The 27,104-nt window shown below is 48.0% G+C and overlaps 1 protein-coding gene across 6 annotated transcripts in view; it reads right to left on the bottom strand.

The window, feature by feature from the left end:
- The window catches only part of CENPU (centromere protein U), a 125,580-nt gene that overhangs the window by 72,832 nt on the left and 25,644 nt on the right, over positions 1 to 27,104 (bottom strand). For 5 of the 6 annotated variants that reach the window (XM_075347137.1, XM_075347139.1, XM_075347138.1 and 2 more), the window contains 2 exons: positions 23,291 to 23,369; positions 7,757 to 7,879 (listed from right to left, as the gene is read on the bottom strand). In XM_075347137.1, coding sequence (XP_075203252.1) covers positions 7,757 to 7,879; positions 23,291 to 23,369 — 202 coding nt within the window. The remainder of the gene's footprint in view (positions 1 to 7,756; positions 7,880 to 23,290; positions 23,370 to 27,104) is intronic. The other variant, XM_075347140.1, reaches the window with a different exon arrangement.

Below are 27,104 nucleotides of genomic sequence, written 5' to 3'. Positions count from 1 at the left end.
CCAAGATGTTGATGGGAAGCTTGGTTTCCGGCTCGGTCCAGCGACCCTGAACTGTGAGGTCCTGGAATGTGGCTCCCCATCCTAGCAGGCTGGCGTCTGTCGTGATGACCTTCCATCGAAGGGGAAGAAATGATCTTCCTTGGAGGGTGAGGGGGGAGCGTTTCCACCATTCCAATGACTCTCTGACTCGAGGAGGGAGCGCAATTGGCCGATCCAGGGAGTGAAGAGACTTATCCCATGTTGCTAGAAGAAGACCCTGAAGAGGGCGAGTATGGAATTAACTGTAGGGCACCGCTTCCATTGACGCCACAATCTTCCCGAGAATGCTCATGCAGTACCGAAGGGAGCAACGGGGTGCGCGTTGGAGCTTCCAAATCCCCCTGAGGATAGCTGAGAGCTTGTCCTTGGGCAGAAGAACCCTCGCCTGCGTGGTATCGAAGATCATGCCGAGGAATGAGATGCGTTGAGCCGGGATCAGAGATGACTTTGGTCTGTTGATCAACCAGCCGAGACGGGTTAGAGTATCCAGAGTGATGTTGAGACTGTCGCGGCACTCCGACGCCGAGGGAGCCTTGATCAAAATGTCGTCCAGGTACGGGATGGTTAGAATTCCCCGGGTCCGAAGAATAGCCATGACAGTTGCCATCACCTTGGTGAAGACTCTGGGAGCTGTCGAGAGCCCGAATGGGAGAGCAGTGAACTGAAAGTGTTGCTCCTGAACCACGAAGCGTAAGAATCTCTGATGAGCTGGAAAGATCGGGATGTGGAGATAGGCGTACTGGATGTCCACCGAACAAAGGAACTCCCTGGGTTCTATGGATGCTATCACTGAGCGCAGAGACTCCATGCGGAATCGCCGGAGACGGACCCGCCTGTTCAGGCGCTTGAGATCCAGAATGGGGCGGACTGTGCCATTCTTCTTCGGGACCACGAAGAGGTTTGAATAAAAACCCCGGAATCTGTCTTGAGGGAGGACGGGGGTGATGACCCCAGAGTCTCGCATGGACTGGATGGCTGCGAAAAAGCCCTTGGTGAGGGAGGGATCCTTGGGGGGTTTGGACTTGACGAAGCGTGAGCATGGGAGAGAAGAAAACTCTATCTTGTAGCCGTGAGAGACGACGTCTCGGACCCAGGCGTCGTCTATCACGGAAAGCCACGCGCTTCTGAACATGAGGAGACGACCGCCGACCCTGGATGAGGATCCGGGGACGGGAGCCCAGTCATGCGGAGGAGAATCTGTTGGATCTAGAGCTGGAGGGCTTGGACTGCTGGCCACGGGAACGCCAGTGGGGTGTTGCCTTAAAGGAGGGCTTCCGTCTCTCCTGACGTGCTGGGGACCGCTCCCGACGTGTGTTGGTGTTGGTAGAAAATTGACGAAAGGGAAAAGCCCGCCGTTTTGGAGGGGCACGGGGAATCCTCCGTTGGGGAAGGAAGGTACTCTTGCCCCCCGTAGCCTCAGAGATGATCTTGTCAAGCTTTTCTCCGAAGAGTCTGGCACCAAAAAATGGAAGACTGGTGAGAGACTTTTTGGATGCTGAGTCCGCGTTCCATGCTTTAAGCCACAGGGCTCTGTGGATTGCAGTAATGTTGCCGGCTGCCAGGGCTGCGGAAGCAGCAGAGTCGAGGGACGCAGCGACTAGATACTTTCCGGCATGTGCAATCTGATCTGCCAGATCTGCCAGCTCAGGGCTGGGAGCATCAGCCAGGATACCATGCCGAAGGAGCTTTGCCCAGGCGGAGACAGCCTTGGAGACCCAGGTGGATGCAAAGGCTGGAGTGATGGCAGAGCCGGAGGCTTCAAAGGCCGACCTGGCTAAGGATTCTATGGTCCTGTCCGAGGGATCCTTCAGGGAGGCGCCATCAGACAGTGGCAAGGTGGTGCTGGACGAAAGTCGGGAGATCGGAGGATCCACTGAAGGGGCCACTGACCACTTCTGAAGAAGTTCCGGTGGAAAGGGATAAAAGGACCTGTGCCCGCTTGCGCCTCTGGAAACGCTTGTCGGGATGTTCCCACTGTCTGGAGAAAACGTCCTCAAACTCCCTGTGGTTGCCAAAGCTTCTTGGCAGTTTCTTGGCCCTTTTGAAAGGGACCGATTGACTGGTAGGAGCCGGATCTACATCCTTCACCTCTAGGGTCTGATTGACAGCAATGACCAGACTGTCCATCATACTGGCCAGCTTGGAGATATGTTCAGAGTCCAGATCGGAGTCAGAAACAGAGTCCTGGTCCGAATCTGGGGCTGCCGCAGATGAGGTAGGAGATAGAGAGCGTAATGCTCTGGAGGCCATAGAGGGGCTAGGGGAGCTGGAGGATGACCCCGAGAGGGACCGCTTCCTAGACCTCCTATGTGTTCTGCCCTGCCGGGCTGGAGGCGCTGCGGGCTCAGACTCGCTCTGGGTCACCAGGGGGACTCCAGAGGTGGAGGCGGGCAGACGCTCTATGGCCGAGGCTAAGGTTTGAGACATCTTAGGTAAGTTGTCCACGGACTGAGAGAGAGCTGAGGCCCACCCAGGCATGGGGGCCAAGTCCTCGTTACGGGCGGTGGGGGGCTCCGTAGTAGTCATGCTAGGGGTGCTACAGGCTAGGCAGATGGGGGAGGACTGCCCTGAGGGAAACTTTTTTAGACAAGAGGTGCAGGCGAAGTGGAGTACTATGGCCTGTGGCTGAGAGCGGGTCGCTCTTGTGCTGGACATGGGACAGAGAGAAAGAACAGAGCAGAGGATGCCAGGAGGATGGGGACTGGGGAAGGAGCTGCCTCCCAGTGGCAGAGCTTACCCAGACTCTGGCGTCCTGTGTGTGCAGGTGCTGCTGTCTGAAGCTGGCGCTGTGTCCTGAAGCTGCAGGCTGAGGGAGCAGAGGTGGGGGCTCCGGAGGGCTGCAGGTTACTATGTGGGGAGCTGCACCGGAACGCTGCCGCTGCCCAGAAGGATCTCAGGCTGTAATGGTGCTGCTGAGGAGTCCGGGCTGGGGGAGGAGCAGGAAAGAAGCGCGAAAAAACGGCGCGCTGCAGGGAGCCGGGATTGGCTGAGTGTAAGGAGAGCCGAGAGTGGGCAGAAAGAGCGTGCAGAGGCCTGCAGGGAATGGCTGCTAGAGCGGGCGGGCCTGCTGGAAAGGAAGGACCCGCACGATAGGCCGGCCGGGAGGGAGCGTGGCCGGACGGAGCTAGGCCTGGAGAGAAGCCGGGGGCTAAATTTTGGAATGAGGCCGCAGGGGGAGCCGGAGAACGGCGCCGAGGACGAAAGCGGGGGCAGAGCCTGTCTGAAGGGGAGCTGACCAGGGGTAAGCTATGCTATGGATCTTAAATCGTTCTTTCCCCCCCCCCCCTTTTTTTTTTTATTTTAATTACACGGAGCCCCCCATGACCCGGGACAAGGGATGGGTACCTGTCCCGATGGCTGAAAGTCCTCCTGATCCTGTGCTTGATATTGGCCTCCTGGAAGATACGTAGGGAGATGGGTCTCTTCTGGTAATATTTCGTCTCCCCTCCCTGATTAGGCCGGCTGTGGAGGGCGAGCGTGCAGGGGGAGGGGGGCAAGGACCATCCGCCTGTCCCTCTGTGCGGATGCCCCCCAAACAGTCTTGAGAGTGTTAGGGGGGTAGGGTCCTGCCAGACAGACACGGCGGACAACGGAAGTGGCGGACGGACCCCACTTCTGTGCGACCGGTCTCTAGGGGGGAGAGCAGGGTGAGCTACTACACCCTGTCGCCCGACGAGCTGTGTCTGAAACGAAAAAGGGGAAAAAATTAAAAATACAAACCTAAGGGGCTGGGAGCAGCCCCGAGTGTGTCCACCTCCTATGGACACTAAGCTTAAACTGAGGAACGATTGCCAGTTGGTGGGTGTATACTGCATAGGAGGAGTTTTCCTTGTTTTTGCTTCGTGTCGCCTCCTAGTGGCAGCAGCATACAACCCATGGTCTCGGTGTCCCCCAATGAAGCGATAAAGAAATAATAGCTCATGGGAGCCAGCACATAGAGTAATATTGGTAAGAGTGGAATGCGACATTTTATCGCATTCCAGTTGCACCATTTTTTTTTGCCGTGTGCCCTAGGCCTATCTCTCTGATCGCTCCTTCACTATCTTTTGCAGGCTCCACTTCCTCTCCTCTTCCCCTTACAGTCGGGATTCCTCAGGGTTCAGTCCTAGACCATCTCCTTTTCTCTCTATACACTGCCCCTATTAGACAAACCATCAGCAGATTTGGATTCCAGTATAGTGATGGGCGAACCCGAACTGTAAAGTTCGGGGTCCGTACTGAACACAGTGTTACATGTACACGATCCTGAACACGAGCTTTCCTACAGTTCCTAGAGGATACAAGATACAACCAGCAACAGCGCTGATTTGCTTGCATACCATGACTATTATCCTAAAGGCATCTTCTCTTATGCACCAGTGCTACAGTGCACCTCAACTCTCACCCTCCAGGCACCGACTGTACAGCGACTTGATTAAGACCCAGGCGGGTCGAAACGTCGGTTGACTACACAGTCGCGTTTCTTTATTAATTAAATTTTTCAATTTGCATCACAACTATTGAGTGCAGTGAATTCGTTTGATACATGACTTTAGGGTCTCCGATCCAATCTTCACTTCCACCATTATCATTATTTTCTGTGTGCAGACCATTTTTCTAAATATTCTACAGAGCGAGAAGCAGGCTGACACTGACAGTCAAAGTTCAATCGGTATTCACTGCACTGCTCGATACTCAGCAGTCTTCGGCCATGTTCGCGGTGACGTCAGGGTTCACCCGAGTCCATGGCTTAGCCATAGACTTGGGTGAACCCTGATGTCACCGCAAACACGGACGATAACAGCCGAAGACTGCCGAGTGATGAGCAGTGCAGTGAATACCACCGAAAGTTAACAGGAACTTCCATGATGTCATAGCCATGTGACCAGTCTGTAAGCCAATGTCTGTACAACATTTTCACCATACATAACAAGCTCCCCCCCTCCACTTATTCACCTTTTATGCCTCTCCTATTCACTCATAGATTGTAAGCTTGTGAGCTGGGCCCTCACTCCTCTTGGTGTCTGAATTCTGTTATTTTGTAATGTCTCATATTGTCTGTACATGTCCAAGCAATTGTAAAGCGCTGCGGAACATGTTAGCGCTATATAAATAAATTATTATTATGGTGATTTACAATAAGTAATACAAAGTGGAAGAGAAAACACACAAACACACACACACACTATTTATTATGCTTTAACCCACAATTTACTTTGCAATTTCTCTCCAGACTGCATCGATATCTAATATAGTTATGGCCAAAAGTGTTGGCACCCTTGTAATTACACGTTTCCTTATTATTTCCTTTGTATGGATTAGAACAACACAACATCATTTTACACAGAACATCAAAAATGAGATGGACAAAATTGCTGGCACCCTCAACTTAATATTTAGTTGCACACCCTTTGGATTGAATAATGCAATTAATCGCTTCCTATAACCATCAACAAGCTTCTTACACTTCTCAACTGGAATTTTAGACCACTCTTCTTTTGCAAACTGCTCCAGGTCTCTCATATTTTAAGGGTGTCTTCTACCAAAAGCAAATTTTAAGAATTCTCTACAGGTGTTCAATGGGATTTATATCCGGACTCATTGCTGCCACTTCAGAAATCTCCAGCACTTTGTTTCCATCCGTTTCTGGGGGCTCCTTGAAGTATGTTTGGGGTCATTGTCCTGTTGAAAGACCCATGACCTAGGATGCAAACTCAGTTTTCTGACACTGTACTACATTCTGGCCCAAAATCCTTTGGCAATCTTCAGATGTCATGATACATTGCACACAGTTAAGGATCCCAGTGCCAGATGCAGCAAAACAAGCCCAAAACATCTTAGTACCTTCACCACATTTGACTGTAGGTACTGTGTTCTTTTCTTTCTAGGCATCATTCAATTTTCTGTACATGGTAGAATGATATGCTTTACCAAAAAGCTCTATCTTGGCCTTATATGTCCACAAGACACTTTCCCAGAAGGCTTTTGGCTTACTCATGTACATTTTGGCAAACTGCAGTCTAGCTTTTTTTCTGTCTGTCACCAGTGAAGTCCTCCTTGGTCTCCTGCCGTAGCGTTTCATTTCATTCAACTGAGGAAGGATAGTTCATGGTGACTCTGATGCACCCTGCCTGCAGGACAGCTTGAATAACTTTGGAACTTTATTGGGGCTATTTATCCATTATTCAGACTATCCTGTGTTGCAACCTTTCATCAATTTTTCTCTTCTGTCCACATCCATGGAAATAAGCTACAGTGCCATGATTTGTAAACTTCTTCACTATATTGTGCTGTATGGATAAAGGAACATCAAGGTCTCTGGAGATGGACTTGTAACCTTGAGATTGTTGATATTTTTCAACAATTTTGATTCTCAAGTCGTCAGATATTTTTCTTATCCTATTAGTGTGGCATGCAAAGACTCAGTCAACTTTTCCCCTTTTGATCTGGTTTCAGTGTGATTTTCATAATGCCCACACCTGCTACAGTGTTTCCCCGAAAAAAAAAACAACAAAAAACACAGGGTCGTATATTATGTCAGGCTCCGAAAGTTCAGCTACGTTTTTTTTTCAGAGGATGTCTTATATTTTGTATTGGCGTCAGTGATTGGGTCACCCGTTAATGGAAATGAATATTCACTCCCTTCTACCACTCACCTCTCTGCATCGGCGTCAGTGATTGGAACATGTGTAAATTGCAAATTAATAAATAATAAACCCCTTTTCCAGCCCATAATCCCACCCACCCCCTCTGGCGGTATCAGTGATCGCATTGCAATCCTCGGACTGGCCGGTGGCTCTTCTGACCTGAGTGTATCAGCGTGTATTTCTAAGCAACTGTTCCAATAACTGAATCCGGGACAGAGGGTTGGCAGCAATATTCATTATTAATACGCGTTCTAATCCCCGACGCTGGTGCAGATGGATGGCTGGCGGAATGGGGTGAATACTCATTTTCCATTAACTAGCCAGCAAGTGACTATAAACTTCCAGGGCTTACAGCAACACAACAGGACAACATACAACAATATAAGTTACATATCCTGAAAGAGCTGCCCGAGCCTTATTTCAGGACACTATTATATTATGGTATGCAACTAAGGCTTATTTTTGGAGCAGAGCTTATATTACAAGCATACTCCAAAAAAGCTGAAATATCCTGCTAGGGCTTATTTTCGGGGAAAAGCGGTACTTGCCACAGGTGTGTTTGAAGGTGCATCAAATGCTTAAAACAAAGTGGTTTACCACAATTTTAGAAAGGTGGCAATGATTTTGTCCATTTTGGGGGTTCTGTGTAAAATTATAGCCCATTTGCCTTTTTTCCAGCCACTTATTTTTTGGGCTGTTATACTACACACAAAGGAAATAAACATGTGTATAACAAAACATGTCTAATTGCAATAATTTTCTGGTAGAAATACTTCCTTTTCTGCAACAATTTCAAGGGTGTCCACACTTTTGGCCATGAGTTTATGTGGTAATAAACTACTACCATGTCACATTGCCACCATTTTAAAAAACTATAACCTTCAATAAATTAATCTAGGAATGAAGTATGTTGACAAAATAGGTGTTTCAAACAATGTTATAGCATTGGCCCATGAACTATAAAAAAATTTAAAAAAATCCAATTTAAAGATTAAAATGTTGTTTTAGCGCCAGGTTCACTGCATAGTGATGCCAATCTCGTAACAAAAGTAGATAATAAAGGTGTACAGTCGTACAGAAGTGTTACCCACCACATTCCTATTTGAAGTGGTATGTGGTATTGAAGATGGTTCTCCAACAGGAACAGTTCTTGAAGTCTCGTGTGTCTTCGAAGGCCCTGGGTCTGGTACTTTTACTGCTTTCTTTTTTGGAGACTAAATATATACAAAATTATAATACCTTATTCTCAAGTGTACAATACAAAAAAGAGAAAGAGAATTTTGTTACTTACCGTAAATTCTTTTTCTTATAGTTCCGTATTGGGAGACCCAGACCATGGGTGTTTAGCTTCTGCCTCCGGAGGACACACAAAGTACTACACTTAAAAGTGTAGCTCCTCCCTCTGAGCTTATACACCCCCTGGTAGCCAGTCCTAGCCAGTTTAGTGCAAAAGCTGAAGGAGAATAGCCACCCACAAGTAGAACCGAGTAAGAACCGGAACAACCGGAGACTCTGTCCACGACAACAGCCGGTGATAACACACGGAACAAGAAAATTGCCAACAGGCAACAGGGAGGGAGCTGGGTCTCCCAATACGGAACTATAAGAAAAAGAATTTACGGTAAGTAACAAAATTCTCTTTTTCTTTATCGTTCCTTTGGGAGACCCAGACCATGGGACGTTCCAAAGCTGTCCCTGGGTGGGAATAAACAGAAAAAACTAAGAAGTAGGCGGAGCCTAACTTCACAAGTGGGCGACAGCCGCCTGAAGGATGCGTCTGCCCAAGCTCGCATCTGCCGAAGCATGAGCATGCACTTGGTAGTGCTTCGAAAAGGTATGCAGGCTAGTCCAAGTGGCAGCCTGACAGACTTGTTGAGCCGTAGCCTGATGCCTAAAAGCCCAAGAGGCACCGACAGCTCTGGTCGAGTGTGCTTTGATCCCCGGCGGGGGAGGCACCTGAGTACTCTGGTAGGCATCCGAAATGGTCGATCTAATCCAACGGGCCAAGGTCGGCTTAGAAACAGAGAGACCCTTGCGCCGCCCTATGGTTAGCACAAAAAGAGAGGTGCACTGCCTAAGCGCAGCGGTGCGAGACACATAGATCCGGAGAGCATGCACCAGATCTAGAGTATGCAGCGCTTTCTCAAAGCGATGAACAGGGGCTGGACAGAAGGAAGGCAAGGAAATATCCTGGTTAAGGTGGAAGGGAGAGACCACCTTAGGAAGAAAGTCCGGGGTCGGACGGAAAACTACCTTGTCTTGGTGAAAAACCAAAAAAGGTGACTCCGAGGAGAGCGCAGCCAAATCAGAGACTCTCCTGAGAGAAGTTATGGCAACTAGAAAGGCCACCTTTTGAGAAAGACGATACAAAGAAACCTCCCTAAGGGGCTCGAAAGGGGGTTTCTGCAATACCGTGAGGACCAAGTTAAGGTCCCAGGGATCCAAGGGCCGCCGATAAGGCGAAATGATGTGAGACGCACCTTGCATGAAGGTGCAGACCTGAGCCAGCCGGGCGAGACGCCGCTGGAACAGCACTGATAGAGCTGAGACTTGTCCCTTGAGAGAGTTGAGGGACAGTCCTAGCTGCAGACCGGACTGTAAAAAAGACAGAAGGGTCGGCAACGAGAATGGCCAAGGAGAATGGCCGGAAGAGCGACACCAGGACAGGAAAATTTTCCAAGTCCTGTGATAGATCTTGACTGAGGAAGACTTACGGGCCCGAGTCATAGTGGAGATAACTTCAGGAGGAATACCAGAAGCCGTCAATATCCAGGACTCAAGAGCCACGCCGTCAATTTGAGTGCCGCAGAATTCGTGGGCGGAAAAACGGACCTTGCGAGAGCAGGTCTGGACAATCCGGAAGATGCCACGGCATCTCCACGGACAGTTGGAGCAGGTCCGGATACCAAGCTCGCCTGGGCCAGTCCGGTGCAATGAGGATGACTCGACGGCCCTCCATTCTGATCTCGCGCAGGACTCTGGGCAAGAGAGCTAGAGGGGGAAACACGTAGGACAGACGAAACTGGGACCAGTCCTGAACCAGAGCGTCCGCGGCGAAGGCCTGAGGATCGTGGGAGCGAGCCACGTAAACCGGAACCTTGTTGTTGTGACGGGATGCCATTAGGTCCACGTCCGGAGTGCCCCACTTGCGGCAGATTGACTGAAACACTGCCGGGTGCAGGGACCACTCGCCACCGTCCACGGATTGACGGCTGAGATAATCTGCCTCCCAGTTTTCTACGCCATGGATGTGGACTGCGGATATGGTGGACTTGGAGTCCTCCGCCCATTGAAGAATGCGTTGGACATTGATTGAAAGGGCTGACTCGGACGGAGTCCAAGTGCCCTGTGCTCTGTGGTGGAGATGTACCGCTCCCCAGCCGGATAGGCTGGCATCCGAGGTGAGAATCACCCAGGACGGAGTCAGGAAGGAGCGCCCTTGGGACAGGGAGAGGGGTCGAAGCCACCACTGAAGAGAGCTCCTGGTCCGTGGCGACAGAGCCACTAACCTCTGTAAGGAGGAAGGCCGCTTGTCCCAACAGCGGAGAATGTCCAGCTGCAGAGGACGCAGATGGAATTGGGCAAAGGGAACCGCCTCCATGGAGGCCACCATTTGACCCAGCACCTGCATTAGACGCCTGAGGGTATAACGGCGGGGCCTCAGGAGGGAGCGCACCGCCAACCGGAGTGACAGCTGTTTGTCTAAGGGCAACTTCACAAGTGACGGCAAAGTCTCGAACTGCATCCCTAGGTACGTGAGACTCTGGGTCGGAGTCACAGTGGATCTGGGAAGATTGACAATCCACCCGAATTGGGCTAGGGTAGCGAGAGTGAGCGAAACACTCCGCTGACAGTCTGCGCTGGATGTACCCTTGACCAGAAGGTCGTCCAGATAAGGAAGCACTGCTAACCCCTGGAGGTGCAGGACCGCAATCGCTGCCGCCATGACCTTGGTGAATACCCGAGGGGCCGTGGCTAACCCGAAGGGGAGAGCCACGAATTGGAAATGATCCTCTCCTATCGCAAAACGTAACCAACGCTGATGTGACACTGCGATTGGCACATGTAGGTAGGCATCTCTGATGTCGATGGACGCCAGGAACTCCCCTTGGGTCATAGAGGCAATGACTGATCGCAGAGACTCCATGCGAAAACGCCGCACCCGGACATGCTTGTTGAGAAGCTTGAGATCCAGGATGGGCCGGAAGGTACCGTCCTTTTTTGGAACTAGGAAGAGATTTGAGTAAAAACCTCTGAACCGTTCCTGAGCGGGAACTGGGACAATCACTTCGTTTGCCTGCAAGGACGCCACGGCCTGCGAGAAGGCGGCGGCCTTGGAGCAGGGGGGAGTTGAGAGAAAAAAATCTGTTTGGAGGGCTGGAAGAGAATTCTATCCTGTAGCCGTGAGATACGTCGTCTCTCACCCACTGATCGGAGACTTGCTTTAACCAAGCGTCGCCAAAGTGGGAGAGCCTGCCACCGACTAAGGACGTGGCTGGAGCGGGAGTCATGAGGAAGCTGCCTTAGTGGCAGAACCTCCTGCGGTCTTCTGCGGATGCGCTTTTGGGCGCCAGTTGGATTTCTGATCCTTGGCTGAGTTAGCGGACGAGGCGGAAGGCTTAGAGGATGACCAGTTGGAGGAACGAAAGGAACGAAACCTCGATTGATTCCTACCCTGGGCGGGTTTCCTGGTCTTGGTTTGTGGCATGGAAGTACTCTTCCCGCCAGTAGCTTCTTTAATGATTTCATCCAGCTGTTCACCAAACAGCCGTGAACCAGCAAAAGGGAGCCCAGCAAGAAACTTCTTGGAAGAAGCATCTGCCTTCCACTCTCGAAGCCACAAAATCCTGCGGATAACAAGAGAATTAGCTGAAGCCACCGCAGTGCGGTGAGCAGCCTCTAGCATGGCAGACATGGCATAGGATGAAAAAGCTGAAGCCTGAGCAGTTAAGGTAACCATCTCAGGCATAGATTCCTTGGTGAGGGAATGCATCTCCTCTAGAGAAGCAGAGATGGCTTTGAGAGCCCACACTGCTGCAAAAGTCGGGGAAAACGCGGCCCCCGCAGCTTCATACACAGATTTGGCCAGAAGGTCAATCTGACGGTCAGTGAGGTGCCGTCAGCCACCGACACAACGGTCCGGGCTGATAGCCTAGACACCGGAGGGTCTACCTTTGTGGAGTGAGACCACTCCTTGACCACCTCAGGTGGAAAATGGAAACCGGTCATCAGAACCACGCTTTGGAAAGCGTTTGTCAGGGCAGGCCCTGGGTTTGGTCACAGCGGCCTGAAAACTGGAGTGGTTAAAGAACACTCTTCACTCTCTTAGGCGAGGTTAACTGATGTTTTTCTGCCAAAGAGAGTTGCTCCTCTGACACTGGCGGATTGAGATCCAGCACAGAATTAAATAGAAGCAATCAAATCACTAAGATCTGAGTCACCCTCAGAGAAATCGATGGGATACATAGCCTCCGAGCCCCCAGTGAGGGCATCCTCCTCATCTTGAGAGTCAGCTCTTGAGACAGAGCCGTGGGATGGGGAGGGAGAGGAAACCCTGCGCCTTCTCTTAGAAGGATGGGGTCTGGGATCAGATGATGAATCCTCCGTGAGCTCCGATGGACGGAGGTCAGAGGATAGGAGTCCTCTGTCAAGAGTATTAGAGGCACCCTGTGAGGGGGGCTGATGCATATTCATCAAAGTCCTGGACAAAAGCCCCATGGACTCAGCAAATGACTGGGATATGGACCTAGAAAAGGACTCTACCCAGGCCGGGGGTTCAATCACAGGTGCAGCAGCAGCCCGAGAGACCACTGGGGGTGAGACTCCAGGCTGTGGCACCGCCAAGTTAGAGCAGACATCACAATGTGGATAGGTGCTCGGCTCAGGCAGCAGGAGCTTACATGCAGTGCAGAGGTCCACAACCGGAGACCGGCTGTGGCTTAACAGACCGCTGAGCGCGGTGTTGTGTGCCCTCCAGATCCCGAAGCCCGGTCCCCTAGTCGCAGCACCTCAGCAGAGATGCAGAATGCAGGATGTCCCAGAGCAGAGTGAACTCTGCCTGAGAAGAGGGCGTTCCTATAAAAGAGCGGGAACTGGAGGGCTATAGAGACCTGCAGGGAAGGAGGGACGCCCCAGCAGTGGGGAGTGTCCCTCCCCTGTGTAGAACGGCCGCCAGGAGGAGCCGAACCTGTCCCTCTGCATGAGTGACATGCGAGGACAGGAAAATGAAACTAGGCCTCCGGCGAAGCCAGGGCCTAAATTTAAGCGGCGAGGCCGACAAGCAGGCACCATCGGCGCGGTTCTCAGGCAAAAGCTAGAGAACCCGCCGGAAAAGTTAAAACAATCACATACAGCATAACATCCCCTTACAATAAAGAACCGGGACCCCCAACATAAACGTCTCAGGTACTTAGCTGCTGAGACGCAGGGCCATGTCCCTGGGGATGAGTGCTCCGGTCCAACAGAATCCTCAAGGGGCTGTGGATGGAGACCGGACTCCTGCCAGGCATGGAGACCGTGCTGGCTCCCACTTCAAGCCAGAGCCCAGAAGGGATGGTGAAGGAGCGCGGCATGTAAGGCTGCAACCTTGTAAATCAACCTTAACAACACCGCCGACACAGTGGGGTGAGAAGGGACATGCCGGGAGTCCAGACATGGACCCGCTTTTCTTCAAACTCTTTCCAAAAGTCAAACAAATCAGATGAGAATGCACATGTGGATGTATGCCTCCTGACACAAAGCAATAAACTGGCTAGGACTGGCTACCAGGGGGTGTATAAGCTCAGAGGGAGGAGCTACACTTTTAAGTGTAGTACTTTGTGTGTCCTCCGGAGGCAGAAGCTAAACACCCATGGTCTGGGTCTCCCAAAGGAACGATAAAGAAATAAGAGAAGCAATGATAAAAACAATAACAAACAACAGTACCAGGAATAAATGGGCATGTATAACCTGTCAGGTTCACAAACTTTTTTTTTTTTCTTTAACTATTGCTTTGCGCTGAGCAGAAAGCTCTGACAACTGCGCAGTTCCCCACTGTACCAGAATGGATGACTAAATAGATTGTTAAAACTCTTCCAAAGTGCCTTTAAATTAATTTCCTAAAATGATGCTTTATAGTTACTGAGCCTTATAATCAATTGTTCCTTTTGAAGGTGGTTATTACAGTTTTACGATAAGGACAGAAATGGTGAATATCTTCTGTTATATAAAGGGATACATTCGCCGAAGGAAAAAAAAAAAAAAAAAAATCAGCATAGAATAGACACTGCTATGTGATTGTAATGTGGGGACGTCCTGATTTCTGCACACGTTTTTTCCTCTAATATGTGGAAAGGATTTTGGAAATCCCATTCACATGAATCCTATTAAAATTTGCAGAGGATTTCTTCCCCGCCGAGTGAATGTACCCTTATTGTAAGCAGTTGTGATATTTTTCAAGACTGTTCCTTCAATTACTACTGAAATATAATATCAGAATATTAGTTCTACAAAACTTTGGAACAGATTCATCAAAAGTTTTAGACTAGATTTCATGCGTAAACTTGAGACCGCGCTTACATTTTTGCAAGTTTTGAAATTCTTACAGCCTTTTCGCCTGGATCCTACAAAGTGGGCGGAGCTGTGACGGGGCAGCGGTGTGATGAGCAGCAGCGTTTGCTACACTGCCAATCTTACTACAGCAGGAATTTCATAGGCGCTCATCACTGCGCTTCACAATGACTGAGGAGCATCAAACTCCAGCAGGACCTCTCATCAAGATCAGCGTGAATAACACCGGCTTGGATAAATCAGGGTCTTAGACAGTTAATTTTTTCCTCCTTTCTTTCAAGAGAGTCATAAAATTAGTATTTTTGGGTCGAAATAAGGAACATGCACAATAGACAAATTGGCTAAACCCGCCGATATTGACTGGTAGTCTAATGTCTGTCTATGGTTGGCTTCTCCCAACTATTCCCCAACAGATGATGTCAGGGGGAGAGAATGATCCTGCACATTGGATTTAGAAAGGCCCATACTTTTGATTTCCTGGTTCAAACCCAAACTGCAAAGTTTGGGGTTCGTACCGAACAGCGGGTGTCTGGGTCTTCGACTAGAACACAAACATTTTTTAAAAAAGTCTGTGTCCGAGTTCTGGTGCTAACCACTCGATCAACCATCGGGGTTGCTCAGGTACACTCAGTGCTCGGTCCAGTGAGAGCCGTATGCAGTCTCTGAATGGCTTGCACTGGGGATAAAAACGTTTTCAGATGCCTTCTGTAAAAAACCTTCCCTTCCACAGAAATGTTCTGATTATGGCTGACTGTGTGTAGGCAGAGAGCCAAACTGCCCAATCATTGATGTTCATTATACTCATTATTTGAGTCGATCCAGTTAGTTTTTGACTGCCAATGGGGTTCGGACTTCGGGATCAAGTTCAGGTAAAGTCCAGGTCCGGAAAAGAACCTTAAACTGAATTATGACCGAACCCGGCGAACCTGAACACCCATGGGTCTACTCATCTCTAATCTTGATAGATAAGGATTATGCAGAGAGCAGAATTGGTGACCCCAACTTATCTTTTTTTTATTGTCAGAATGGGAAAAGGGGTGTGTCAAAATGTTTTTATGTTTATTGCAGGGTTTTTTTTTTTATTATTACATATTTCTTGCATTCCTTTAACAGACTTGAAGCCTGGATGCAATGGTAATCCCCATTATGATAGCAACACAGAAGTAAGGGAAAGGGGAGGCTAGTACAAGGGGAGCCTGAACAGTACCTCTAGCCCAAAACGTTTCTAACGACATGAGGCTGGTTTCAGTCCAATACCTCCTATATCTTTTCTCAGCTATACATGATGCATTCAGGACCTATAGTTTTGGTGGGATAAATTGGGGTGTAGGTGTTTGTGGGGTGCATTACAGAGGATTGGGCAGACCACCTGATCTAATAATATGGGTATGACCAACACACTGTAAGCTAGACATTGTGCACTACACAAGCCTTATCCATTTTATGATATTAGGGAACCACCCCTTCCGGCTGCATCCTGTAGTATATTAACGTGGTGACCTGATATAGGCAAGTATGGCTGCCTTTTTGGGGGCTCAGAGGAGTGCATGAAAAATCATATGGATTGCATCCAAATTTTTTTTTTTAATGATTTTTATCCATATCATGATCTATATTCCATCCATATGTCATCTGTGTCTCTTTCGTGTGTCCATTTTTATCACCCATATAAATCGGTTTTTATTTTTTAATAACTGTTAACGTAAAGATCACATGCATTTTCCTACATTAATAATTGCAATGTATCAGTAAAAACTGGATGCAATACGAATGATGTGTGTGACTTGTTTATTGTTTAGGTTTAAATAGGAGAATCAAATCTAAACAGCGCAAGAGAATAGTGTTTGCTGCCATTATTTTTCACATGGGCACTTGGTGCTTGGGAGTAAACGGTTATCTGAACAGCCCTATCCAATAACATTGGTCTGTGATCTATCAGATTGTCACACGGGCAGCACACATACATATAATACACTTGTCTGAACGGGCCGTAAGTGGCGTCTAAAGTGGTTAAAACAGCAGCAGCACATAGCAGTTGTTAGACAGGTGCTAGCTGTGTACCACAGTCGGCATCTTCCATGTATGGAGCTGACTAAGGTATATCACATAAATCACTATAAAAACACTATAGCAGTGTTGTGGCATAGTGTGGATTAGTCTCACACTGGGTCAAAGGGTCGCCACTCATTTATAGCGGGACCTGTCTGATGGCACTGAGGTGGCCATTATTTTGCTAAAAAAAAAAAAAAAAAAAAAAAAAAGTACTGGGAAAAAAAAAAAAAAAAAAATAAAAAAATATATATATATATATATATATAAAAACAACAAGGCAGAGTCCAGCAATAACGTGAGCAATCCAGGATGCTGTTAAAAAAATGTTTCCTTTTTATTCATAAATTCATTAAAATATAATGGTCCAAGCAATTCAGAACAGCATTATCGCAGGAAAATAGCGCAGATAGGACTACGCGTTTCAGCGGTAAAATCCGCCTTCTTCACGGTCCAGAATCTGATCTGCTTTCCAAACATAGAACCTTATATACATCTCACTCCCATCAGGGTAATTACAAACATGTGAGAGATTTAAAAACATGAGTTAGAAAAGCAAATCAAACATGTAAGCTAGCCGCATATTAATCAATATACAGCATGCATAAGAGTTATAAGGAAAGGATTCAACATTTTGGAGAAAAATACAATCAGAAAATCCAATAACCTGACCATAAAATTATTTTTAAAGTGATACAAAAAGCCTAACACAGTAGTAATATCCAGCAACATATAATGCAACAATGTATCAATAGTGCATAATGATATCCATACGATTGTTAAAGCCCTGTGGCATGCGGGTCCCCAGCTCAAATATCCACCTACTCTCTCTTGCAAGCACTTTTTTATGAAAATCTCCCCCTCTCAATGGTTTTTTTACATGCTCTATGCCCATAAAAGAAAAACCACGTAAATCCCCATTGTGTTTTTTTGAAAAATGTCGGGATACTACTGATGCACCAACCATTGGCAAATTGCTAGCATCTGAAAGATGTTTGCGGATTCTGGTTTTAAGGGGGTTCATCGTGCAACCTACATATTGCATGCGGCATATATTGCAATTAATTAAATAAACTACATTCTCCGTATTACAGTTTATAAAAGAACGAACATTAAACTGTTTTTCATTGGAAATAGATGTAAATATTTTAGACTTATTAGCAAAACCGCAGTACTTACAAATATTAGCACCGCATTTAAAAAATCCTATTGTTTTTAACCAGTTGCTAGGGGAGATTTTGTCTGGATCTTTGAACATGCTAGGTGATAATAATGTAGCTAAAGTTGGGGCTCTTTTTGCCACAAAGGCAATATCATTTTCCACAATGTTTTTCAAAATATCATTCTGAGATAATAACGGAAGATATTTTCTGATAATTTTGACAATAGAATTAAACTGAGGACTATAGTTGATTCTGAAAACTACCCCAGATTTTTTGGAGTCAAACTGTCTTTTTTTCTTAGTAGAAAAAAATTGTGAATTGTTGGGTCACAATTATTTTTCGTTTGATGAGAGATACTTCCTCCAGACACAAGGCGTGAGCATGGGCGCTACGTTTTCACCTTCCCTAGCTAACCTGGTTATGTCCGTGTGGGAGGAAAATTATATTTTTAACATTGATAACCCATACAAGGATAATATTGTTTGGCTGGGTAGATTTATTGATGATCTGATATTTGTCTGGAGGGGTAGTCTCTCGTCTGCGAAAAGTTTTTTTTCTTATTTGGATTTGAATGATTTCAATCTAAAATTTACGAGTAGTAGTCATGAGGTATCAACAAACTTCTTGGATCTAAAATTGACCGCAGATTTGGATAGCAATAAGGTCTTGATATCTCCCTATAAAAAACCTACTGCATGCAATAGTATTTTAATGGCTTCCTCTAGTCATCCCAAACATGTCATTCAGAATATTCCTGTGGGGGAGCTTATTAGACTAAAAAGGAATACCACATCTAGTGATAGATTGGAGGAAGAAATTGAAATAACTTGTAACAATTTAAAAAAAGGGGGTATCCCAATTGGTCTTTGGAGAGAGCCAAGAAAAAAATAGCAGGCATTGATAGTAGAATCCAACAGCTTAACCCTAAGAAAAAAAGAAGGGAATTTTGTTTACTTACCGTAAATTCCTTTTCTTCTAGCTCCAATTGGGAGACCCAGACAATTGGGTGTATAGCTATTGCCTCTGGAGGCCACACAAAGTATTACACTTAAAAGTGTAAGGCCCCTCCCCTTCTGGCTATACACCCCCAGTGGGATCACTGGCTCACCAGTTTTAGTGCCAAAGCAAGAAGGAGGAAAGCCAATAACTGGTTTAAAGACCAATTCAATCCGAGGAAACATCGGAGAACTGAACCATACCACATGAACAACATGTGTACCCGAAAAAACAGAAAAACCCAGAGAAAACAGGGCGGGTGCTGGGTCTCCCAATTGGAGCTAGAAGAAAAGGAATTTACGGTAAGTAAACAAAATTCCCTTCTTCTTTGTCGCTCCATTGGGAGACCCAGACAATTGGGATGTCCAAAAGCAATCCCTGGGTGGGTAAAAGAATACCTCATGATAGGGCCGTCAAACGGCCCTCTCCTACAGGTGGCCAACCGCCGCCTGAATGACTTATCTACCTAGGCTGGCGTCTGCCGAAGCGTAGGTATGCATCTGATAATGCTTGGTAAAAGTAAGTAGACTCGACCAGGTGGGCGCCTGACACACCTGCTGAGCCGTAGCCTGGTGCCGTAATGCCCAGGATGCACCCACGGCTCTGGTAGAATGGGCCTTCGGCCTTGAGAGAACCAGAAGCCCAGTAGAACTGTAGGTTTCAAGAATTGGTTCCTCGATCCCCCGAGCAAGGGTGGATTTGGAAGCTTGCGACTGTTTACGCCGACCAGCGACAAGGACAAAGAGTGCATCCGGGTGGCGCAGGAGCGCCATGCGGGAAGTAGAACCTGAGTGCTCTCACCAGAACCAACAGATGCAAATCTTTCTGAAATTGATGGACTGGACGAGGACACAAAGAAGGTGAGGTGATATCCTGATTGATATGAAAATGGGATACCACCTTAGGGAGAAATTCCGGAACCGGACGCAGAACTACCCTGTCCTGGTGAAGGACCAGGAAGGGAGTTTGTATGAGAGCGTTGCTAGCTCGGAAACTCTCCTAAGAGACGAGACCGTTACTAGAAGGCCACTTCCCGTGAAAAACGGGAAGGGAGACATCCTTCAAAGGCTCGAAAGGCGGCATCTGGAGAGCAATTAGAACCTTGTTCAGATCTCAGGGCTCTAACGGCCGCTTGTACGGAGTGCTGAGAAGACAAACTCCCCGTAGGAACGTGCGTACCTGAGGAAGTCGTCGTTTCTGAAAAAATACAGATAGCGCTGAGACTTGTCCCTAAAGGGAACTGAGCGACAACCCATTTTCCTACCTAGATTGCAGGAAGGAAGGAAACATAGACGATGCAACCGGCCAGGGAGAAACACCCTGCGCCGAGCACCGAGACAAGAACATCTTCCACGTCCTGTGGTCAATCTTGGCGGACGTTGGTATGCTAGCCTGTCTCATGGTGGCAACCACGTCCTGAGGTAATCCTGACGACACTAGGTTCCAGGACTCAATGCCACACCATCCGAGTGCATACAATGGGAGTCTATGTAACCTGCCGGCCGTATAGCCGTACATGCTGTACCAGCTGTATAGAAAAACATGTGGTTCTGCACCTTTGTTTTACACAGAGAATATGCTGATAACTCCTCCGCATAATCCAGGAGGGTATATACAACGTGCGACCAAACAGTGCAATGTATATAGTACAAGCATATCTATAAGTGCACTCTGCACTAGTGGGGTTAGCACCACAGGTGCTGCTTAACGCCTGTTGCAGCGATTGTGTGACTATCAGAATGCCAGGGTCTTCCACACTTGTCTCTGTATCGTACAGAAACTGACACTAATGGCTGCCGGCGTCCTTGTAGAGAAGGAAGCCGTGGGCGTGCCTGAGAAAGTGCGGGAATCCGGATTCACAGTGCACACAGTGAGAGGGGTGGAGTATGCAAAACATACTCCAGCTCTCAGCGCTGCTCTATGCAGCGTCACGCCCCTACCCTGACTGTCAGGGCTGTGGGCGGTAACGAAGGGAGACTAGGCCCAGAAGCCGGGGACTCGAGTTAACAGCGCGGCCGCCGTAAAAGCGCGGGCCGCGCTGAAGTCCCCGGCGCACCACAAGTGCCAGCCGCGCCGCAGTCCCAGCGGCCGGCGCGACCGATTCATAGAAGTGGCCAGCGTCCCGCCCCTCTCCTGACTGGCAGGTCTGGGGGCGGGAACGAACGGAAGCAGGCCGCAAAAGCCGGGGACTCTAGTTATCAGCGCGGCCGCCGTAAAAGCGCGGGCCGCGCTGAAGTCCCCGGCGCACCACAAGTGCCAGCCGCGCCGCTGCCAGCGCGACCGATTCCTGGAAGTGGCCAGCGTCCCGCCCCTCTCCTGACTGGCAGGTCTGGGGGCGGGAACGAACGGAAGCAGGCCGCAAAAGCCGGGGACTCTAGTTATCAGCGCGGCCGCCGTAAAAGCGCAGGCCGCGCTGAAGTCCCCGGCGCACTACAAGTGCCAGCCGCGCCGCAGTCCCAGCGGCCGGCGCGACCAATTCCCATAAGTGAGCCTGCTTCAGCGAAGCTGAATGAGGCCATGGCACAGGCGCCGCAGCGCTGATGTCCCCCGGCGCACTACAACACCCAGCATGCTGCGGTGTGAGCGCCAAATGCACGGGGACACAGAGTACCTTGAGGAAGCAGGGCCATGTCCCTGATGTACTCCGCTCCATCCAGCATCTTCTCCAGGGGCTGTAGATGGAGCACGGTCTCAGTGCCTGGAGACCGGTAAATCCCACTTCACCCAGAGCCCTGTAAAAAGGGATGGGGAAGGAATCAGCATGTGGGCTCCTGCCGCCGTACCCGCAATGGGTACCTCAACCTTACAAACACCTCCGACATACAGTGGGGTGAGAAGGGAGCATGCTGGGGACACTATATGTGTCCTCTTTTCTTCCATCCGACATAGTCAGCAGCTGCTGCTGACTAAAAAGTGGAGCTATGCGTGGATGTGTTGCCTCCTTCGCACAAAGCACAAAACTGGTGAGCCAGTGATCCCACTGGGGGTGTATAGCCAGAAGGGGAGGGGCCTTACACTTTTAAGCGTAATACTTTGTGTGGCCTCCAGAGGCAATAGCTATACACCCAATTGTCTGGGTCTCCCAATGGAGCGACAAAGAAAAGACAGTTTGACTCCAAAAAATCTGGGGTAGTTTTCAGCACCAACTATATTCCTCAGTTTAATTCTATTGTTAAAATTATCAGAAAATATCTTCCGTTATTATCTCAGAATGATATTTTGAAAAACATTGTGGAAAATAATGATATTGCCTTTGTGGCAAAAAGAGCCCCAACCTTAGCTACATTATTATCACCTAGCATGTTCAAAGATCCAGACAAAATCTCCCCTAGCAACTGGTTAAAAACAATAGGATTTTTTAAATGCGGTGCTAATATTTGTAAGTGCTGCGGTTTTGCTAATAAGTCTAAAATATTTACATCTATTTCCAATGAAAAACAGTTTAATGTTCGTTCTTTTATAAACTGTAATACGGAGAATGTAGTTTATTTAATTAATTGCAATATATGCCGCATGCAATATGTAGGTTGCACGATGAACCCCTTTAAAACCAGAATCCGCAAACATCTTTCAGATGCTAGCAATTTGCCAATGGTTGGTGCATCAGTAGTATCCCGACATTTTTCAAAAAAACACAATGGGGATTTACACGTTTTTTCTTTTATGGGCATAAAGCATGTAAAAAAACCATTGAGAGGGGGAGATTTTCATAAAAAAGTGCTTGCAAGAGAGAGTAGGTGGATATTTGAGCTGGGGACCCGCATGCCACAGGGCTTTAACAATCGTATGGATATCATTATGCACTATTGATACATTGTTGCATTATATGTTGCTGGATATTACTACTGTGTTAGGCTTTTTGTATCACTTTAAAAATAATTTTATGGTCAGGTTATTGGATTTTCTGATTGTATTTTTCTCCAAAATGTTGAATCCTTTCCTTATAAAACTCTTATGCATGCTGTATATTGATTAATATGCGGATAGCTTACATGTTTGATTTGCTTTTCTAGCTTATGTTTTTAAATCTCTCACATGTTTGTAATTACCCTGATGGGAGTGAGATGTATATAAGGTTCTATGTTTGGAAAGCAGATCAGATTCTGGACCGTGAAGAAGGCGGATTTTACCGCTGAAACGCGTAGTCCTATCTGCGCTATTTTCCTGCGATAATGCTGTTCTGAATTGCTTGGACCATTATATTTTAATGAATTTCTGAATAAAAAGAAGGAAAAAATTTTTTAACAGCATCCTGGATTGCTCACGTTATTGCTGGACTCTGCCTTGTTGTTGTTCACATTTGTATGGATGGACTCCTACGTCCTGATCCGGGCACAACGGAGTTAACCAGGTCAGCTGAGGATCCCGGTGATTCACAGGAGTGAGCTGGTCTACATTGTTGGACTAATTATATATATATATATATATATATATATATATATATATATATATATATATATATATATATATATATATATATATATATATATATATATATATATATATATATATATATATATATATATATATATATATATATATATATATATATATATATATATATATCACACTTACAACACTTTAATTCGACTGCTGCCTGCTTTTTCCCATTTTATTGAGCGTCCCACAGGTCGGTGTAAGTGGCATTGCTCCCAACGCGTCACGGTTCTGCAGCAGTTATTTTCCTTTTTTTCTAGCTTAAAGGATAAGATATTTGAAAATCCTGATCAGCTGAATAGTGGGGTGAAGCCAATTTACGGCTTAATATTTGAGCTGGATAGTTTTTATTAAAAAAAAAAATAAATTTATACATAGTAATACTAATAAAAAAACAAATAATTGAAATATGATTAGCACAGTTTCACACACCTGCTTTGGTTTAGCAGTGTCAGGTGTTTGGGCAGCGGGGCCGATGCTGACTGCAGGCTTCTGCTTAGTTTTCTTTGGGCTGATATGAAAAAGGTTAAAGGTGTGAACAGTATAAATGACATACACAACAATACAAAAGGAACATCAAAACCTTGTATAACTAAGGCTGACCATGCACTTTCAATAGCTGTCAGCCATAGCGAGTTGTTACATAAGATACATGTCTATGCTTGAATGTCACTGCTGGAGCAGAAAGTACACTGACCTGGGGGGAGGGGGGGGGAAATACTACAGAGGAGTGGAGATACAGTAAAAAAAAAAAAAAAAAAAAAAAAAAAAGTATGCAATTGTTATTTTCTAACCTTTTTGACCCCTTTAATGTACAATCAATGGTGCTGAGGGTATTCCTAACGTAGCGAACATTGTTTTATGAAAATGCTGTAGTCACTTCGTTATCCACAGAAAAGAAGGGAATTTTGTTTACTTACCGTAAATTCCTTTTCTTCTAGCTCTAATTGGGAGACCCAGACAATTGGGTGTATAGCTACTGCCTCCGGAGGCCACACAAAGTATTACACTTAAAAGTGTAAGGCCCCTCCCCTACTGCCTATACACCCCCCGTGGGATCACGGGCTCCTCAGTTTTAGTGCAAAAGCAAGAAGGAGGAAAGCCAATAAACTGGTTTAAGCACATTCAATCCGAAGGAATATCGGAGAACTGAAACCATTCAACATGAACAACATGTGTATACAAAAAAACAGGGGCGGGTGCTGGGTCTCCCAATTAGAGCTAGAAGAAAAGGAATTTACGGTAAGTAAACAAAATTCCCTTCTTCTTTGTCGCTCTATTGGGAGACCCAGACAATTGGGATGTCCAAAAGCAATCCCTGGGTGGGTAAAAGAATACCTCGTGATAGGGCCATAAAAACGGCCCTTTCCTACAGGTGAGCAATCGCCGCCTGAAGGACTTGTCTACCTAGGCTGGCGTCCGCCGAAGCATAGGTATGCACCTGATAATGCTTGGTAAAAGTGTGCAGACTCGACCAGGTAGCCGCCTGGCACACTTGCTGAGCCGTAGCCTGGTGCCGTAATGCCCAGGACGCACCCACGGCTCTGGTAGAATGGGCCTTCAGCCCTGATGGAACCGGAAGCCCCGCAGAACGGTAGCTTTCAAGAATTGGTTCCTTGATCCACCGAGCCAGGGTGGATTTGGAAGCCTGCAACCCTTTACGCTGGCCGGCGACAAGGACAAAGAGTGCATCCGAGCGGCGCAGAGGTGCCGTGCGGGAAATGTAGATTCTGAGTGCTCTCACCAGATCCAACAAATGCAAATCCTTTTCACATTGATGAACTGGACGAGGACACAAAGAAGGTAAGGAGATATCCTGATTGAGATGAAAGGGGGATACCACCTTAGGGAGAAACTCCGGAATCGGGCGCAGAACCACCTTGTCCTGGTGAAACACCAGGAAGGGAGATTTGCATGACAGCGCTGCTAGCTCGGACACTCTCCGAAGAGACGTGACCGCTACTAGAAAGGCCACTTTCTGTGAAAGGCGAGACAGGGAAACATCCCTCAAAGGCTCGAAAGGCGGCTTCTGGAGAGCAATTAGAACCCTGTTCAGATCCCAGGGCTCTAACGGCCGCTTGTAAGGAGGGACAATATGACAAACCCCTTGCAGGAACGTGCGTACCTGAGGAAGTCGTGCTAGGCGCTTCTGAAAAAATACAGATAGCGCAGAGACTTGTCCCTTAAGGGAGCCGAGCGACAGACCTTTTTCCAACCCGGATTGCAGGAAGGAAAGAAAGGTAGGCAAAGCAAATGGCCAGGGAGAAACTTCCTGAGCAGAGCACCAAGTTAAGAATATCTTCCACGTCCTGTGGTAGATCTTGGCAGAGGATAGTTTCCTAGCCTGTCTCATGGTGGCAATGACCTCTTGAGATAGTCCTGAAGACGCTAGGATCCAGGACTCAATGGCCACACAGTCAGGCTCAGGGCCGCAGAATTCTGATGGAAAAACGGCCCTTGAGACAGCAAGTCTGGCCGATCTGGTATTGCCCACGGTTGTCCTACCGTGAGATGCCACAGATCTGGGTACAACGACCTCCTTGGCCAGTCTGGAGCGACGAGGATGGCGCGGCGGCAGTCGGACCTGATCTTGCGTAGCACTCTGGGCAACAGCGCCAGAGGTGGGAACACATAAGGCAGCCGGAACTGCGACCAATCTTGAACTAAGGCGTCCGCCGCCAGAGCTCTGAGATCGTGAGACCGTGCCATGAAGGCCGGGACCTTGTTGTTGTGCCGGGACGCCATTAGGTCGACGTCCGGCCTCCCCCAGCGGCGACAAATTTCCTGAAACACGTCCGGGTGAAGAGACCATTCCCCTGCGTCCACACCCTGGCGACTGAGGAAGTCCGCTTCCCAGTTTTCTACGCCCGGGATGTGGACTGCGGATATGGTGGATGCCGTGTCTTCCACCCACGTCAGAATCCGCCGGACTTCCTGGAAGGTTTGCCGACTGCGTGTCCCTCCTTGGTGGTTGATGTATGCCACCGCTGTGGAGTTGTCCGACTGAATTCGGATCTGCTTGCCTTCTAGCCACTGCTGGAAGGCTTGTAGGGCAAGATACACTGCTCTGATTTCCAGAACATTGATCTGAAGGGTGGACTCTTGCTGAGTCCACGTACCTTGAGCCCTGTGGTGGAGAAAAACTGCTCCCCACCCTGATAGACTCGCGTCTGTTGTGACCACCGCCCAGGATGGGGGTAGGAAAGACTTTCCTATTGACAATGAGGTGGGAAGAAGCCACCACTGAAGAGAATCCTTGGCCGCCTGAGAAAGGGAGACGTTCCTGTCCAGGGACTTCGACTTCCCGTCCCATTGGCGGAGAATGTCCCATTGTAATGGACGCAGATGAAACTGCGCGAAAGGGACTGCCTCCATTGCTGCTACCATCTTCCCCAGGAAGTGCATGAGGCGTCTCAAGGGATGCGACTGGCCCTGAAGGAGAGATTGCACCCCTGTCTGTAGTGAACGCTGTTTGTCCAGCGGAAGCATCACTATCGCTGATAGAGTATGAAACTCCATGCCAAGGTATGTTATTGATTGGGTTGGGGTCAGATTTGACTTTGAAAAGTTGATGATCCACCCGAAACTCTGGAGAGTCTCCAGCGCAACGTTCAGGCTGTGTTGGCATGCCTCTTGAGAGGGTGCCTTGACAAGTAGATCGTCCAAGTAAGGGATCACAGAGTGACCCTGAGAGTGCAGGACTGCTACTACTGCTGCCATGACCTTGGTGAAGACCCTTGGGGCTGTCGCCAGACCGAAAGGCAGGGCTACGAACTGAAGGTGTTCGTCTCCTATAACGAAGCGTAGAAAACGCTGGTGTTCTGGAGCAATCGGCACGTGGAGATAAGCATCTTTGATGTCTATTGATGCTAGGAAATCTCCTTGAGACATTGAGGCGATGACGGAGCGGAGGGATTCCATCCGGAACCGCCTGGTTTTCACATGCTTGTTGAGCAGTTTTAGGTCCAGAACAGGACGGAAAGACCCGTCCTTTTTTGGCACCACAAACAAGTTGGAGTAAAAACCGTGACCTTGCTCCTGAAGAGGAACAGGGATCACCACTCCTTCTGCCTTTAAAGAGCACACCGCCTGCAGAAGAGCATTGGCTCGGCCGGGAGGCGGAGAAGTTCTGAAGAATCGAGTTGGAGGACGAGAACTGAACTCTATCCTGTACCCGTGAGACAGAATGTCTCTCACCCAACGGTCCTTGACATGTGGCAGCCAAATGTCGCCAAAGCGGGAGAGC

The sequence above is a fragment of the Anomaloglossus baeobatrachus genome, chromosome 1 (genome assembly GCF_048569485.1).
Source record: "Anomaloglossus baeobatrachus isolate aAnoBae1 chromosome 1, aAnoBae1.hap1, whole genome shotgun sequence".
Lineage (NCBI taxonomy): Eukaryota > Metazoa > Chordata > Amphibia > Anura > Aromobatidae > Anomaloglossus > Anomaloglossus baeobatrachus.
This window is presented reverse-complemented; position numbering and strand designations above follow the sequence as displayed.